This window comes from Hipposideros armiger, unplaced genomic scaffold, assembly GCF_001890085.2.
Source record: "Hipposideros armiger isolate ML-2016 unplaced genomic scaffold, ASM189008v1 scaffold_639, whole genome shotgun sequence".
Lineage (NCBI taxonomy): Eukaryota > Metazoa > Chordata > Mammalia > Chiroptera > Hipposideridae > Hipposideros > Hipposideros armiger.
The window spans coordinates 1016051-1033273 of NW_017731989.1; the positions used below are offsets into that span (position 1 = coordinate 1016051).

Below are 17223 nucleotides of genomic sequence, written 5' to 3' on the forward strand. Positions count from 1 at the left end.
CATCGCGCCACTTGGCTGGCCCTAGATGGGAAAGTTTTGATCCACACTTCGTTAGTAACCAAATATAAAGTTATACATATTAGAGAAAAGCTTTACAAGTATAATGAATTTGGAAGGTCTTTATGCAGGATGAATCTTCACGAATCATCTGAAATTCATACCAGGGAGATCTTAAAATATAATGAACTGGGCTACACATTACACCAAGCATAATTACTAAACATCAGTAAAAATACATATAAGAGAAAATTTAAAAATATTAAGTAGTGCTTAAGATCTTACCTAAAATAAACGTAATGAACAACAATCATAACCATTGCTAGCGAGTCGGAGAGCCCCGCCCCACCCAAGCTGTGGCCCCACTCCTTCCCCTGGGTCCCTCCCTCCCTCCTGCAGGGCCCGCCCACTCCGGCCAAATATTCCTGCCCCGCCCAGGACCTCAGCGCTCCTCACAGGCCCCGCCTGCGGCCCACGTTTTCTGGCAGCATCCGGGCGGAGTTTCTTGCAGACCCGGAAGCCCCAAGGCAGAGAGAAGGTCTGGTTGGCGACCGTGACTTTCATTTTTTTGTGGTTTCAACCTGAGCGGCTCAGTTCACCGTCCTGCACTCGTGACGCCTGGGGGTCAGGACCACGTTGAAGTCCCCGCACCCGCGCCCCCTACAGCGGTGAGTCCGGCGTCCTGGGGAGACGTCCCGATCCCAGGCCGCTTCGCTGCCGGGTGGAGGGTCCGCGGGGGTTTCCGGGTAAACTGAGGCCGTTCCCCTGTGGTCTTTCCGCCTTCGGGCCACTAGACCCCGCCTGCCGCGTTGTTTTCCTGCTTAAAACCCCCCACCGGGCAGCGCTCCGCCGCGCGGTGTGAAGTCCTGGGAGACGGACTCGGGAGACGGAGTCCAGTCGTTGGCGCCCCTCCCCCAGCCTCGCCCCGCGGCCTGGGAGCCCGGCCTTCTCCCTGCCTGGGGCTCTGCAGACCCTCCCCGCCGCCTGGAGTCCCCCTCGTCCCGGTTTAATAAGAGTCCCGAATCCCAGGAAGAGCACACTTTTCAGGGGGGTGGAATTTAGGAGGGAACACCGCGGCGTGTCACCAGGTCACCCCCTCACGCGGGGAGGGTCTTTGTGTAAGCGGTGACTGTGAAGGGCAGGCAGGCCAGGAAATCGGCAGAACGGGGGTGTGAGGGGGTCCCGAGAAGGAGACAGAATGAGAGGAATAGACAGGTGAGAGGGCAGGAAGATCAGCGCGGGGTCCGTAAAGAGGCGGGAAAACAGAGGATGTGGGAGGGACTCGTAAAGGCGGGAAAACAGAGGCTGTGGGCGGGACTTGTAAAGCGACGGTTAACTCGGGGAAGCAGCCGGAGGAGAAAGCAAATGGAGAAATATAGAGGAAAGGGAGAGTTCGAGACAGATGAAGGGGAGCCAAAAGGGAGAGGGACCCCTGGTTAGCGGAAGTGGGGGGCAACAAAGGACAGGGAATTTCAGACGGAGAGAGGGGTTAGGAGAAGAGCTGGGGGAGCCGAGTGCAGGAACAGAAAGGAGGGGAGAGGGGTGACAGCAGAGGGAGAAACTGCACTGAGCTAAGCTGGGGGTGTCAGTGAGTCGGGGCACAGGGGTGTAAGAGGAAAGACAGTGTCACCAGGGAAGAGGAGGTGCACAGGGACGGGGAGAAAGAGGCAGAAATATGTGGAGATGGGGAGCAATCAGACAGATCAGGGAGAAAGAGCAACTGAAGGTGAACGCTTTCAAGAGTTTCACAGAAAAGGTGCAGAGAAGGGAACGGAGGGAAGGGGAGAAATCGGGGAAGGGGAGAGGACAGTAGTGGAGAGAATCTGGGTGGAGAGGGACACACAGGAGTACACAGTAGCAGAGGAAGAAGGGGTGCCCCTACTTGGTACTCGGAGCTGGTGGAATGTGGGTGATCAAGGCATGATATATTGATTGTTGCTTTATAATCGCTTTAATTTAACACGTGCTGCACTTTCAGTCACACAGATGAGAATGAGAATTACAAAACTCCAGTTTCTAGTGCTTGTGTGCTTAATAATTAATTTCATCACCCAATGGCTTCCATGTGCAACCCTCATGCAGCCAGAGGACAGAGACCTGTGTCAGTCAGTATGGGTCCCTTTTTTCCTGGGATGGCATGAGGGATGTGACCTGGGACCCGAAATGACTGAGTCTGTCAACACAGGATGCTTTCTCAAGAAATAGTAAAACCATTGTGTCTCTTTTTTTTTTTATATATACATTGAGTTTACTTTTTTGTGTCCCTCTTTTACATTTGATTCATTGTTTTTATTGTATTTATTTATTTTTAATTGGGGAGGGGAACAGTGTTGGGGAATTGGGGAAGGGACCAGCCAAGTTGTTCTTCAGTTTTAGTTGTTGAGGGCGCCAGTTGTCATCTGTTTCCAGACGGCGGTGTGTACCCTCTAAGCTCAAGGTTCTGTGTTCAATCTTACTTGCGGGTGAGCATAGCCACCATCCCATGCTGGAGTCTAACCAGCAGCCTTGTTGTTAAGAGCAGGCGCTCTATCCACTGAGCCATCTGAACGGCAGCTCAGCTCAAGGTGCCAAGTTCAGTCTTTAGTTGCAGACGGGCATAGCCCACCATCTCGAACAGGCAGTCTTGTTGTTAGGCGCTCGTGCTCTCACCAGCTGAGCCATCCTGCCACCTGTTGGCAGCTCAGCAGTAGCTCAGCTTGGGCACAGCTCGCTTGCCCATGTGGGAATCAAACCAGCAACCCTATTGCTTAGAGCTTGCGCTCTTAACCAAACTCGTAACTCACTAAGCCACTGGGCTGGCCCTGATGCATTGTTTTTATAAAAAGCAAATCAAGATAAATCTTATTCTGAATTTCTGCTTTTTTTATAACTAGTCATTAACTTCTGAAATAAGCTTTGGTGATATCTCATTACCAGCTCTTATTATTTTCTAAATATGAAGTCTCAATTTTGAAAAAATTTTGATCCTAGAAATACTTACGGTAAAGAACATCTTGAATTGATTTCTCTTCTAATAACATTGTGTCTAGTTTAGATGAGAAGCCCTGCATTCTTTCTACTCTTTATCATGTGGAAACACCATTGGTACTTATTAATAATATTAGGCCACTTCAGTGTGCATTTGGTGAGGATGTCCGCTTGAGAACCTAATGTGGTGAGTTATTTTGATATTTAGCAGCTTTTGTTTTCAGTTTACATGCTTTGTTAAATTAGTGAGCTGGGAGCTACCAAGTAGCTGTCCCCTCAAGTCCCACTTGTTCATTCTCTGAATATGTGGAAGGACGGACTGGACAGACCTGAAACTCAGTTCCCACGGAGCCAGTCTATTCACTGTGAAATAATTGGATCAGTGTATTTCCATAGCTAACTCTTGCTTACAAGTTTTCAGCACCAAAATGTGTGTTTATTATTTTATGGTTTTTAACTAATTCTCTGTGATCTCCTGGAAAACAGGAAGGAAATACACCCGGGGAGCCAGCCCTTCTAGAAGTTCCCCAGAGCTGTCAGGAGTGCAGAGTCAGAGATGGAGTCTGAGATCTGTAGCCCACTGTGACAGGAAACAGGTCTGGGGAGCAAGTCAGTACCCCCAGGAGATTTAAAGATGCCATTTCCTGGGCCCCCTGCAGACCTGCAGAACCATAACTCTTAAAGTGGGCCCTGATCCCCCAGGGACCTGCATGCTCATTGAAGCTAAAAGTTCCTAAGGATTAGCTTCCCAGTAGGAAGCTAAGGGTTAGCTTCCTAGAAGGAAGCTAAGGGTTCCTTCTAGGTCACTTGGGAATTTCAAAGAGTGTTATCACCTGTGCCCTCCCCCTGGGAGTTGGAGAAGTGGTCTGGGTGGAGCATCATTGTTTTAATGAGGTGTTCAGGTGACTCTCAGCTGAGGCCAGGGGTTAGCTGGGGGCTCCTAGACACAGTTCTGACTGTTGAGAGAAACCTTTGCTCAAGGGAAGGTTACGAAGTGCTCTGTTGCATGTGTGGGGGGCAGGAGAGCATCCCACGTTCTCATTGCTGTAGGAATTTGTGGACATCTATGAAAGGGGAGAGCATGTGAATCAGGAAGGAGAAAACTGACAGTTCTGTCTTCACTTAGGAGCTTCTTGTCCCTGACTGTCCAGTGACAAAAGTCAGAAACGGGCGATCTTCTCAGCATTTCAAGGTCCTTCTGCCTGTCAGTTTGGAGGAAGTAGATGAAGGGCCTGAGCTGAAGCCCTTAAGGGTGGGCACATCCTCAAGATGCAGATGTGATTTCTCCCCAGAACTTCACCTGAGGAAACAACCCAGAGCAGGAGGACGACGAGGACGAAATGGCTGCTTCTCAGGTAAGTGTTCCGACCCGGGTCACAGGCTGTGTCTGCTTTTTCTCCTAAAATCTGTGGGTTTAGAACCTGCCACCTTTAATTCTCTACTTCTGACATCTCTGCCTAGCGAGATCGATTTCACCGACTTACTTTTCCTTTTCTTCTCATGAGTGTCAAGGTCACCTCTGTAGAACGCTCTGCCTTTCTCCCAGAGCCTTCTCTGTATTCTGTCCATCCGCTCCCTCAGGACGTGAGGAATCTCACCGTGGTTACTGACCCTAAACTAGTGGCAAAATCCACCTGGAAAGGGGGTTGTGTCTAAGGTCCCTATTGGGCAGGGTCAGATGCCTGGTGTCCTAAAGAAGGGAGGTGTAGGTGTGTGTCCTGTGACTACAGCGTCATATGACTGTAGAACGGGGGTAAGAATGTGCACCAGGACCCAGGATGGCCTCTGCTCAGAATGGCTTGGAATGTTAGACAAAAAAAGAATTATTGGAACTGTCTTGCTCACTAGATTGGTGATACTGATTTGTTGTTTAAATACCCTATTAGAGTTACAGAACACAGGAGCTATATGTGTGTTCAGATTTGTATAAAACTAATATTTTTATTATCAGATTCAGATTATGATTTTCTTAGTTCTTCATTTTTCCAGTAACATGACAGCAGTGACAGTGTGTCCTTCTGTGTACCTCGGCCAGCTGATACCCACTTGTTCCACCTGACTTGCACCTGGTTGAGGTCCTGTCTTCACTATAAAGTTAACATTGTTTTCTTTATCATTAATAAGAGTCTGGAGGGATTTGTAGAAAGATGTGCAAAAATCATTACATTTCATCTGGAAACTCCCTTCTTAGTTTCTCTGCTTTGATTAATGAAAGTCCTCAGCTTTCTGTACTAGAGATAATTGGCTTTTGGCATGGAGGCTTTAATGAGTCAGGCCTTCTTCCTGTAAATTTTCATTATATTCCACACTCATGTCACAGACATTTTCTACATCATCACTGTTAGTGTTTTTAAGAAAGTTTACAGCAATCACATTATTAAAGTTTTGAAGTGTGGTAAATTTGTAATGTATTCATCAGGACAAATGACATGCAAATTTTTTCAAAGAAACAGCAGCAATAACTTACGTTACTGTGTAGTCTTCCCCCTGTTGTATTTATAAAATACAGAGTATCATCCAAAAGACATTTATGTGATGTACAGAATTGAAAATAATTGTGATTTCAGTGACGTGAAAATTTCCTTTTCTGTCATGTTTAATGTGCACACAGTTCCCGTATGTCAGTCTGTGTGTCTGTGTCCATAAAATCTTAACACTATTTGATCAATTCTTTCTGCTTACTTGCTTAAGTTGTTTCTCTTTTTCTCAGTTACAGATATAGCCATGTAGGTTCATGAGAGTTGTCTGTGCGTATTGGTTCCTGTTTTTTTTTTAAACATTCCAGAGAAAGTTTGGAATAAAACCCAAGCTCTACCATTTAATGGATGCATCAGAAAATATTCCCATACAAGAGGATGTGTGATATTGTTTTCAGTTTATGGGTCATGTGTATTACAAGATGTGTGCATTATGAATTAATATGTAAAAAACAAAACGCTCTGTAGTATACAGTCATTTTCAAAAAGGATTGTGTTGCTATGCTTCTGTGAGCAGTGTAAATTCCATAAAAATCTGTCAGTTCAAAGTAATATATGAATTTTTGCCTGTTTTCTTCCTCTGTGCTATGGAACAGTGTTACTCGCAGACCAGAGATATTAATGTCACTAATTAAAAGTGAGTTTGTAAAATGTGAAAACTCAGGCCCCAGCCTGAGTTGGAATCTGCAGTTTCATAACAGACTAGCTCCTTGTTCTCCACGTTAAAATTTGAGAAGTACTTTGCATTTTTAACTCACCATGATATTTCTAGCCAAGACATGTACCTAATGTATATTGTATGATACAAATATAACACATAAAAAGCCATATGCCTTTGTTGATGCCTGAATTTAAATCTATCTTTTAAAAAAAAAGATGTGTTTCTCTCTACAGTGGTTTGTGGGTCATATGTCACCCTCCTTTCTCAGAGTTAGAAAACACACTGGAGAATATTACTGTCAGTGGCCTTAGTGTTCCATTCCGGACACTCTCCTAGGTCAAAACCAGTTCTTTTAACTGTTTTCATATTGAATCTTGTTATGACCTAGTCCGTAGCCACGTGGTAAATGTGACTTTTGTTTCAGGGATTGTTGACATTCAGGGATGTGGCTATAGATATCTCTCAGGAGGAGTGGGAATGTCTGCACCCAGCTGAGCGGAAACTGTACATGGACGTGATGCTGGAGAACTACAGGAACCTGCGCTCCCTGGGTGAGGCTGACTTCCTTCCAAAACTCCTACCCCACCACAGGGTTGTGTTTCCTTCATCAGTACAGCATCTCCTGGGAGCTTCTGCTCTGTGGTCGAGTTTCAGATCCCAGCTCTGAGTACCAACTGGGGGTTTGCTGGTGTAGAAAAGAAGTCTTCAAACGACAGCAACTTGTCTGTTCCCCTCACCAATTCCCCAGCACTGTTCCCTTCCCCCCAATACCCCAATAAAAAAGATCTTAAAAAAAAAAAAAAAAGTCTTCATGATGTCCTTGAAGTGGAACTCAGGATCTGAAAACGTTTCATGTTGTCTAGTAGAGTAAAGGTGCTGTCAGTTAACTGTTTTGGGGGAATGCATTTCTAGAATATTCTAATTTTCTGCAATGTCCTTTCTTTTCACCTGAGCACATATAGTGGATTGGAAACTGGAGAATCTCCATCAAAATTCATGTTCCTTTGACTAATAAACAGGTGTTGCTGTCTCTAAGCCAGACCTGGTTACCTTTTTGGAGAGAATGAAGGAGGCCTGGGATGTGAAGCAAAAAAAGACAGTATCCATCCTCCCAGGTAGGTGGGAATGAAGGAGCAGATGACACAGGTGAGAGGGTCAAAGGTCTCTGAGGAAGCCAGACCTTAAGATGTGGTTTAGGAAGCGCTGCTTCAGGGGAAAGGATGTGAGAAGCCCAGGTTTCTTCCTGTTGCTGTCACAGAGAGACTGTCCTGTCTGATACATCCTTGCTGTCACATCCTGTAGAAACTGTCCCGCTCAGTGATCTGGGTCACATTGCAGTGAGGACTGATGTCCTCCCACTGGACTGTGGGGGTCGTCATGAGCTGGCTACTGTTGCATTGCCTCAGAGTCCCGGGAAAATCTGTGCATGCTGCTGAGGTTTTCTCCCTGAGGCCATTTAAAAAATTCTGGCCTTGCGTCTTTTAAGGAGTTTGTGAAGGAAGTGCTGGAGGTCCTGGAATTTGGAGCAGAAATCCCAGGGGCACTGGGGACAGATATCACACATTTTCTGCTTTATAATTTCTAATCCTAAGGAAGCTTCAACCATGACCCTACAAAATTCAGATTCAGTAATTTCATCTCAGCCCCAGGCACCTCCCTAAAGTCAGAAACCCTCAATCTCAGTTTCACTCCAAATGTCCTTTTGCTTTGTATGAACTAACATTAGAAATTTCGAGCGTCTACTCCCAATTCCTGCATGTAAGAATAGTTTAATGTACCTGTTTACCTTACAGAATTCTTAAATGAATTAATGCCATAGGGGAGCTTAGAATACTGCCCACTGTATAGGAAGTTCTCCCTTGTTACCTGATTTCTTAGTGACTGTCGTGTTATAATTCTGTCTTGTTCAGTCCAAATCTGCCTGGGCCTTCTTTGTTTTCCATTTTTGATTAGATTTTGTCAGATTAGTGGTTTTAGATTCAGAAGTGCTGATACTCCCTGCTCGAATGAAATCCATTGGTAAGAAGTTAGTTGTAGAATTATTAGGTTCCCATATTTCGGAAACTATTTACATCCTCAGTTTCAGTTTACTTCAGGCAAAAAATAATCGTGAGATTCATCAGCATGCCTCTCAATCATGTTGTACTTTAATTTCAAACACTGATTTTATAGATATCTGATTCTCTGATGTTTAAGAACTTCCTGCACTTTTGTTTAGCAGTGAGGGCTTTTTATTTCCCTCTGGATGATGATTATAGCCCATACATTTGTATTAGAATAGCAAAATATATTAATAACAGAAATTTCTTCCATGTGTTTTAAATGGTTATTTATTGAAATATTCCTTAGAGCTATTTATGGATGATTCTAATGCATTGTTTGGGAAATTTTCCTTTCCTACAACATGTGTTCTGATGATTGAGAATGCTTGCTCTTCATGGGACCACACTGACAGTGGCATCCGTGTTCTACAGAAGGATCCTCAATGTACACCTGTGTAGTGTTCAGCATTCTGGGGATACATTGCCACCTATTCTCATTTTGCAATTCCATAATGATGTTTTTTCTTTTTATGGTAGTTTCTCCAAAATTAGTTACTTGCATTTTTAGTTTTTACTTGTATATATGAATATGAATGCCAGTTTTCAGCTCAGTACACTTAAGACAATGTGGGGTTTGAGTCACATATGAATGAGGCGTATGTCTATTGCCATTAAAAGTATGTGCATGTTTGTATCATTTTACTCCAACTTTGTGCATAACTCTCATTGTTTATGTCTTTTCTTAGTTAATGGGGTGAGTGCTTTTCTTATCCTGTGCAGTTAAGTAGTGGTAATAGGCTTAATATAACATCTGTTTAGAGATGATTTCATATTCTGTTTGTGAGAGAACCAAATTTTGAATTCAAAATAATTTCTGAAATATTTTATAACTATGATTTTTAGATATCATTTTTCATTTTCAATTTTGGTAAAAACATGACTAGAAGTCTACCCTCTCTAACTTTCCAGTCCACCTGTGTTAAGGATATTTACATTGTTGGCAACTGACCTCTGGAAATTTCAATCTTGAAAACTCACCGAGTACTCATTAAACAACCACTTCCTCATCTCCCTTCAACACAAGCCCATGGCTACTACCCTTCTTTTTGTTCTATGAGGAGGACTGCATTAGGCGACTCACAGAAGTGGACTCATATAGTATCTGTTTTGTGACTCTTTAGCTTTACCTAAAAGTCCTCAAGGTTTTTCTGTGTTTGTATCAGGTGAGAGGATCTGTTTCTACTTCAAGGCCGAATAATATTCCGTTGTATGTATATGTTACATTTTCTTCCCCTGTTCATCTGTTGATGGCCATTTGGGCTGCTGCTACCCATTACAGGTTTTGTGGATAATGCTACAGTGTGCATGGTGTGCACGTGGCTCTTGCAGAGCCTCCTTTGAAGTTTCTTGGAAATGTACCTAGAAGTGGGAAGGCTGCATCATAGCACAATTCTGTATTTTAGTTTTTGAGAGACCTTCATATTGTTTTTCATACTGTTTGCACAAATTGTGATATCATCCAAGAGTTCATAACGGTCCAATTTCTCCACATTTTTGCCAACACTTGATATTTTGTGTTTCTTTGATACTGCTCCTCCTAGTTCGTGTGAGTTGGTACTGTGTATTTTTTTTTAACTGCGGATGGAGACATTTATGTTCTCGTAAGAGCATGTCAAACTTCTGGAAAGACATGTGGACCTGAGATTAGATATTTAGGAGAAGCAGGAGCCTGAGGATGACTTTTATGTTAAGAAGACTTTTATGTCACAGCGAAATGGACTAGAAGTTACAGAGAATTCCCACATGCCTCTCCCACATGCACAGCCTTGCCCTTGGCCACATCACTTGTACCCCCAGAGGTACATTAGTTACATGGATGAAGCTACATTGACATATAATTGTCACCCAGAGTTCATACTTCTTGGGGTTCACTGAGGGGCTGTGCATTCTGTGGATGTGGACACATTTATGATAACGTGTCATACACAGTAGGGTCACAGCCCTGAATATTCTCTGTGCTCCGTCTGTCCATCTCTCCCTCCCCTCAACTCCGGTCAGCAGTGATCTTTTTACTGTCTCCATCATTTTGCCTTTTCTGGAATGTCATAGCTGGAATCATACAGTATGTGCCTTTTTCAGATTGGCTTCTTTCACTTAATAGGCATCTAGGTTTTCTCCACGTCTTCTCATGGCTTGATAGCTTCTTTCTCTATAGCACTGAATAATATTCCATTGTCTGTGTGCACCACAGTCTACTCATCCATTCTTTTCTTGACTATATCTTGGTTGCTTCCTAGTTTTGGAAATTATGAATAAAGCTGCTGTGAACATGCCTGTGTGGATTATTGGGTGGATACATGGTTTCAAGTCTTTGGGTAACTATTTAAACACAATTGCTTGATCGTATGATGGGAGGATGTGTAAGAACCACCAAACTGTACCCAAGTGTCTGCAGCATTTTTTTTTTTTTTTAAGCTGAGCCATCCTGCCACTTATTGACAGCTCAGCAGCTGCTCAGCTCGGCCAGGAATCGAACCGCTGTTGCTCAGAGCTCAAACTCTTGAGCGAGCTCTTAACCAACTGAGTCACTTGGCTGGCCCAGGGCTGCAGCATTTTACGTTCCCACCGGCAGAAATTGCGAGTTCCTGCTGCTCCACATCCTCACCAGCACTTGATGTCTGGGTTCTGGGTTCTGGCCCCTCCTAATACGTGTGTGGTATTTTTTAAATTTGCTGTGTGTTTCATTCTCGTTTTCATGTGCATTTCCTTGCTGACATGATGTGGAGCATCTTTTTATATATTTTGTCTTCTGTATCTCTCTTGTGTGGTGTCTGTTTAGGGCTTTGGCCCATGTTTTAATGAGGTTGGCAGTTTTTTCATCAATCAGTTTGAAGACTTTGTGTGTTTTGCATAATAGACTTTTACAGGTATTTCTTTTTTTTCTTATTTTTTAAAAAGATTTTATTGAGGAATTAAGGGAGGGGAACAGCGCTGGGGAATCCATAAGGGGAACAGACAAGTTGCTGTCCTTTAGTTCTTCAGTCTAGTTGTGGAGGACGTCGCTTCACTGGCCCACGTTGGTATTATTGTTCTCTTTCCAGGTGAGGCAGTCACTCGCCGGCCATTGAATATGGCCGGCTGCTCACAGCAGCTCACGAAAGCGCACGCCAGCTGCCGGCCAGCCTCACTGCAGCCTACGCCGTCGCCGGCAACTCATGGCAGCCCAGCTCCAAGTCGAGTGTTGTTCACCATCTTAGCTGTAGAGGGCTCAGCGTCACTGGCCCTCATGTGGGATCTGAACCCAGGCCCTGCTGCTCAGAGCTGGTGTATGAAGCAAACTCTTAACCAATGCTGCACTCAGCTGGGCCCCTTCCTTTTTTATTTTTAAAGATTTTATTGGGGAATTGGGGGAGGGAACAGCGTTGGGGAATCAGGGAAAGGGAACATACAAGTTGCTTTCCTTTTGTTCTTCAGACTAGTTGTGGAGGACGTCCCTTCAGTGGCCCATGTTGGTATCATTACGCTCTTCCGGGGTGAGGCAGATTGGTCGCCGGCCAGTTGCCAGCTGCTCACGGCAGCTCGTGGCTGCTCACACTGGCTTCCAGCCCCTCACAATAGCTCATGGCAACCCATTGCTGCCCCACTGTAGCTTATGCCGTCCCCGGCGATTCATGGCAGCCCAGCTCCAGGTCGAGCTGTGGTTCACCATCTTAGCTGTAGAGGGCGCAGTGTCACTGGCCCATGTGGGGTCTGAACCGGCGGCCCTGCTTCTCAGGGCTTGTGCTCCCAAGGCAACTCTTAACCAATGAGCTGCTCAGCCAGCCCTGCAGGTATTTCTTTTGTAATTATTCTTTCCCAGTCTGTGGCTTCTCGTTTTGTACTCTTGGCAATGACTTCAGTGTTGTTTTTGCTCATTAATAATTGATATGAAATACGGGAGTTCAAAAGTTAATGCTGGGCCGGCCGAGTGGCGTGATGGTTAAGAACTGGCTTGGTATGCCAGAGGGCCCTAGTTCGGATCCCACATATGAGGGCCAGTGACACTGCCCTCCACAGCTAAGATGCTGAACAACAGCTCAGCCTGGAGTTGGGCTGCCATGAGTCGCCGGCAACGGCGTAGGCTGCAGCCCCTGTGGCAGTGGGTTGCCATGGGCTACCGTGTGTAGCCAGCAGCTGCAGTGAGCGGCTGTCCAGAAGCCGGCAACTGATCTGCCTCGCCTGGGAAGAGCGCAATGATGGTGCCAACTTGGGCCAGTGAAGAAACGTCCTCCACAACTAGACTGAAGAACGAAAGGACAGCAACTTGTCTGTTCCCCTTCCCCCAATTCCCCAGAACTGTTCCCATCCCCCCAATTCCCCAATAAAAATGTTTAAAAAAACAACAACGTTAATGGTATGATTTGAAAAAATACATGGTTAACAGTTTGTCTTGGAAAAACTGAAGTGTATGATGTTATAGTTATATTTAATAACATTTAAATTCAAATTCCAGTTGTGTGTTCATTCCTGGAATAAACTCAGAATGAGTCTCCTGTTGATGAAGATGAGGTTGTGTTGAATGTTCTGACAATATTATAGGTCAACTCTAATGAAATCTTGGAATTCATTTCTCATTGTGCAGCAACATGGTGTTTTTTTTCATTCTACTAGTAATACATGGTTGTTGGAAAAGGTGAAACAGTAGAAAGAGTTATCAAATTTTTCTTGTCTAAAATGGAATCAACTTTTATGCATTTATTTCTATTTGTGCAGTATAGGTGGCATAAAATATATTCATTTCAGTTTTACAACATGGTGATTCTTAATTTACGTATCTTACAAAGTGATCACCATATGACTCAAGTAACATCTTTCACCTTACAAGGCATCACAATATCGTTGAGTATATATCCTAGGCTACGTTACATCCCGTGCCTTACTTCACGTTTTTTGCCTTTCCCCATGGCCCTGTCTTCTCTGGTAACCATCAGTTAATTCTCTGTATCTGTCTTTTTCTGATTTGTTTTTTCGTTTCTATTTTTTAGCTTCTTCGTATCAGTGAAATCGTATGGCATTAGTCTTTTTCTGTGTTATCTCACTTAGCATAATATCCTCTAGGTCCATGATAGATGCTGCCACTGGCAGGATTTCCGTTTTTCCTCTGACTGAGAAATATTCCATTGTGTACATTTATCACGTATTTATCCATTGATATATGATGGGCATATATATCTTGTCTGTTGTAAATAATGTTGCAGTGGATGTAAGAATACAGGTATTTTTTTGAATTATTGTTTTTGTATTCTCGAATAGGGGTCAGCAAACTTTTGAGAAGAGCCAATCCTGTCCCTCACAACAATTTAAAAATTATTTGAGAGCCATAAAACAAATGAAATCACCATTATGTGAATAATATCCTTTAAATATTTTATAGGGCTTGCTGAGTGGTGCGTTGGTTAGGAGTTGGCTTGGAACGCCAGCTCTGAGCAATGCGGCCCCGGTTTCGATCCCACATGAGGGCCAATGACACTGCGCCCTCTACAGCTAAGATGGTGAACAACAGATCGACCTGGATCTGGGCTGCCGTGAGTTGCTGGCCTCAGCATAGGCTGCAATGGGGCTGGCCTGCAGCTAGCAAGAGCTGCCATCAGCTGCCATGAATCGCCGTGGGCGGCTGTTGAATGGCTGGTGAGTGACTGCCTCACCCGGGAAGAGCGCAGTGATAATGCCAACATGGGCCAGTGAAGCAATGTCCTACACAACTAGACTCAAGAAAAAATTTATAAATGAAACATAGTTTTCATTTTCAATTTTACTTCCAAGCCACGTGTATGTACCCAAAGAGCAGCATGTGGCTCGCGAGCCGCTGTTTGCCGACCCCTGCTCTGGATAATGCCCAGAAGTGGAATTGCTGGGTCATATTATAGTTGGGTTTATCATTTTTTGAGGAAGTTCCATATTGTTTTTGGCTACCCCACTTTTTGCATAAATATAATTATTATATCTTTCTGTTGAATTTACTTTATTATCATTATATAATGTCCTTCTTTGTGTTCTGATATGTTTTGATCCTTACTCTGTATTTGTCTGTTATCATTATGGGCAACTGTGCTCTTTATTGGTGACCGTTTCTATGGAATACATTTCCATTGTTTGACTTCCATCCCATGAGTGTCCCCTTATCTCAAGCGAGTATCTTGTACAAAGAAGGTAGTTGGATTTTATTTTTTTTTAATCTGTTCAGCCAACTCATGTCTTTAGATTCAGGGAGTTTCATCTGTTTTCATTTAAAGTAATCACTGAGTCGGAGGGAATAATATAACTATTTTTGAATTATTTTCTGTGATTTGTGTTGCTATTTTGTTCCACGTTCCCACCTCTGAACTGTGTTCTGTTGTTTCTTTGATTTCTGTTGGTAGTTGCCTGCTTTGATTTCTTTCTCAATGTCTTTCAGTGTGTCTGTTATAGGTACTTTATTGTGGTTACCATAGAGGTAACTTAAAACTTTTTTTTTTAATTGGGGAATTGGAGGAGGGGAATAGTGTTGTGGAATTGGGGAGGGGGTCAAGCATGTTGTTCTTTAATCTTAGTTGTGGCGAGCACCAGTCGCCATCTGGCTGCTCGTAAGCAGCTCGTGGCCTCTAAGCTCAAGGTGTCCAGTTCAGTCTTAGTTGCGGGTGGGTGTAGCCAGTATCTCATGCAGGAGTCAACCAGCAGTCTTGTTAAGAGCGCACGCTCTATTCACTGAGCCATCTGGGTGGCAGCTCAACTCAAGTTTCCAAGTTCAGTCTTAGTTGCAGGCGGACGTGCCCACCATTAAACAGGCAGTCTTATTGTTAGGAGTACGTGCTCTCACCAGCTGAGCCATTCTGCCATCTGTTGGGAGCTCAGTGGCAGCTCAGCATCACTGGCCCATATGGGAGTCAAACCAGCAACCCAGTTGCTCAGAGCTCGCAATCTTGAGCAGGCTCCTAACTCATTGAGCTACTAGGTCGTCCCAAAACATTTTTAAAGGTATGACAGTGTATTTTGAATTCTTGGTTAGGTAATTAATAGCTGTATTAGTTTTGGGCTTATTTCTCAAGATTTAGTTTTTCCTCTAATTGGACCATGTTTTTTTGGGGGTTTTTTTTTGTATGTCTTGTGATGTTTTGTTGAGGCTTTGAAGAAGAAACAGCCACCATCCCAGGCTGTGTGGACCTGCTTTATACTAGCGAACACACATAGCAGGCAGCTGAGCTTGAAGTTCTTATGCCTATCAAACCGGTTCTATGAATGTGTACTCTCTGTGGTTTTTGCACGTAATTTTCCGGTTTGAAATGTTATTAGTTTCCTTTTTAGGGGCAGTGTTATAGTCCTATCCGTGATGATTGTCTTCAGTACTGTGCTCTTTGTGGTGTTTGAAAAATTACTTACCATTTTCCTTAGTGGCCACCACAATGCATTCACATTGCACTGCCATTTCCTTAGCACTTGGTGTCATGCAGAAGATAAATGAGACCTTCAGGTAGCTGCAAAAAGCGAGTCCATTGGACAAGAAGTTCACTCATCTTTGTTTCTCTGGAGAAGAAACTGTCAATTGGGGTTTTCTCACAACATTGCCATGTGTGCCAGGGAGGGTGCACAGTAATGTTGGCAAATGTAAGCAACTTTTCTTCCCTCTTTGATGTGACTCTTTTATGTGCTTTGTTGTCCTCAACAAGGTTTCTGAGTACAAACAAAGCTAATTGTGTCAGTAATTGTTGCTAAGTTCATGTCTCCATGGAGGATGGCAATTTTGGTGTTCCCTCTTATGCCGTCTTGTTCAGTCCTGTAATCGATATTAAATTTGTATGTTAGAATTGAAAGTATATTCACTTGCGTGTAGTAAGAGTGATAATTTATTGGGTGTCTTTCAGCTATTTCTTCTGAGAACACCTTGGACTTGTTTCCAAACCCAGGAATAGAAGATTCATTCCACAAAATGCTACTGGTAAGATATGGAAGGTGCGGCCTTGACAATCTGCACTTAATGAACGAGTGGGAATATGAGGGAGTGTGAAGGGCTGAAGGATGTTATTGTGGACATAACAAAACTGGGACAGTTACTGAGGTAAAATCCCCATTGCTTAAAGATACAAATATATAAGAAATGTGAAACCCTGCATGTTAAGGCAGTTTCATTAGCACTACACTTATTTCTGAATATAAAGATAGAAAACAATTTATTAAAGATTATTCTTTTAAAGGAAATGCAGCATATATGGGAAGTTATGTAATTCATGGTGTAAAATCATTTGAGTTATTTAAAATGTAGGAGTAAATTAAACTCAAGCATTTAAAAATCAGAGATTTAAAAATGAACATAGAAATTGTAAATGTGATCAATTTTACAATCGCTTAACCAGGCTTTTATTATTCTTTCACCAAGAAACAATCCCTCTTTGTTCCAAATTCTGTAATTTTCATAAATTTGGGAGGCTATTTATAGAAGCATCATTGTTCCATAGATAATCATGGGTAATGGGGGAAAACTTTACCTGTTTAATGAAATTAGAGTCCTCACTGAAGGCCTTTCTGTCTTTGTTGATTACCAGAGTACGTGTGATGATGAGACAAGTTACCAATTCAGTGAATCTTGGAAAAACTTTAAAGAAGGGTCAGATCCTAATAAGCATCAGAGATTTCAGTTTGTAAAGAACCAGTGTACACATGGGAAAGTCTTTCATGAAAGCTCCAATCTTACACATCAGAATTGTTATACTGTAGAGAAGTCAAACAATTGTAGCGAATATGACGAGTCTTTGAAGCAATCAGTATATTTTACTGAACATGAGAATATTCATCCTGGGGAGGAAGCTTACAAATGTGTTCCGTGTGGGAGAGTCTTTAGTCGATTATCCAGTCTCAACGATCATAGGAATATTCATACTGGAGTGAAGGCTTACAAATATAGAGAATGTGACAAAACCTTTCTTCGGCGTTCAAATCTTACTGGACATGAGAGAATTCATACTGGAGGGAATCCTTACAAATGTAGAGACTGCAGTAGAGCCTTTAATTGCCGTTCATCTTTTATTAAACATGAGTTAGTCCATAGTGGAGAGAAGCCTTACAAATG

General features: G+C 43.3%; 1 protein-coding gene across 2 annotated transcripts; it reads left to right on the plus strand.

The window, feature by feature from the left end:
* Positions 1-4224: 4224 nt before the first annotated feature.
* Positions 4225-15485, plus strand: LOC109372484 (putative protein ZNF720). 2 transcript variants are annotated; one of them, XM_019625759.1, is made up of 4 exons: positions 4225-4319; positions 6527-6653; positions 7122-7217; positions 15465-15485. In XM_019625759.1, the coding sequence occupies exons 1-4, from the start codon at positions 4305-4307 to the stop codon at positions 15476-15478; spliced, it is 252 nt and encodes an 83-aa protein (XP_019481304.1). In that variant the 5' UTR covers positions 4225-4304; the 3' UTR covers positions 15479-15485. The 2 variants fall into 2 exon arrangements, with proteins under 2 accessions (XP_019481304.1, XP_019481305.1); XM_019625760.1 differs by lacking the exon at positions 15465-15485 and having other exon boundaries at positions 7122-7231.
* Positions 15486-17223: the final 1738 nt, after the last annotated feature.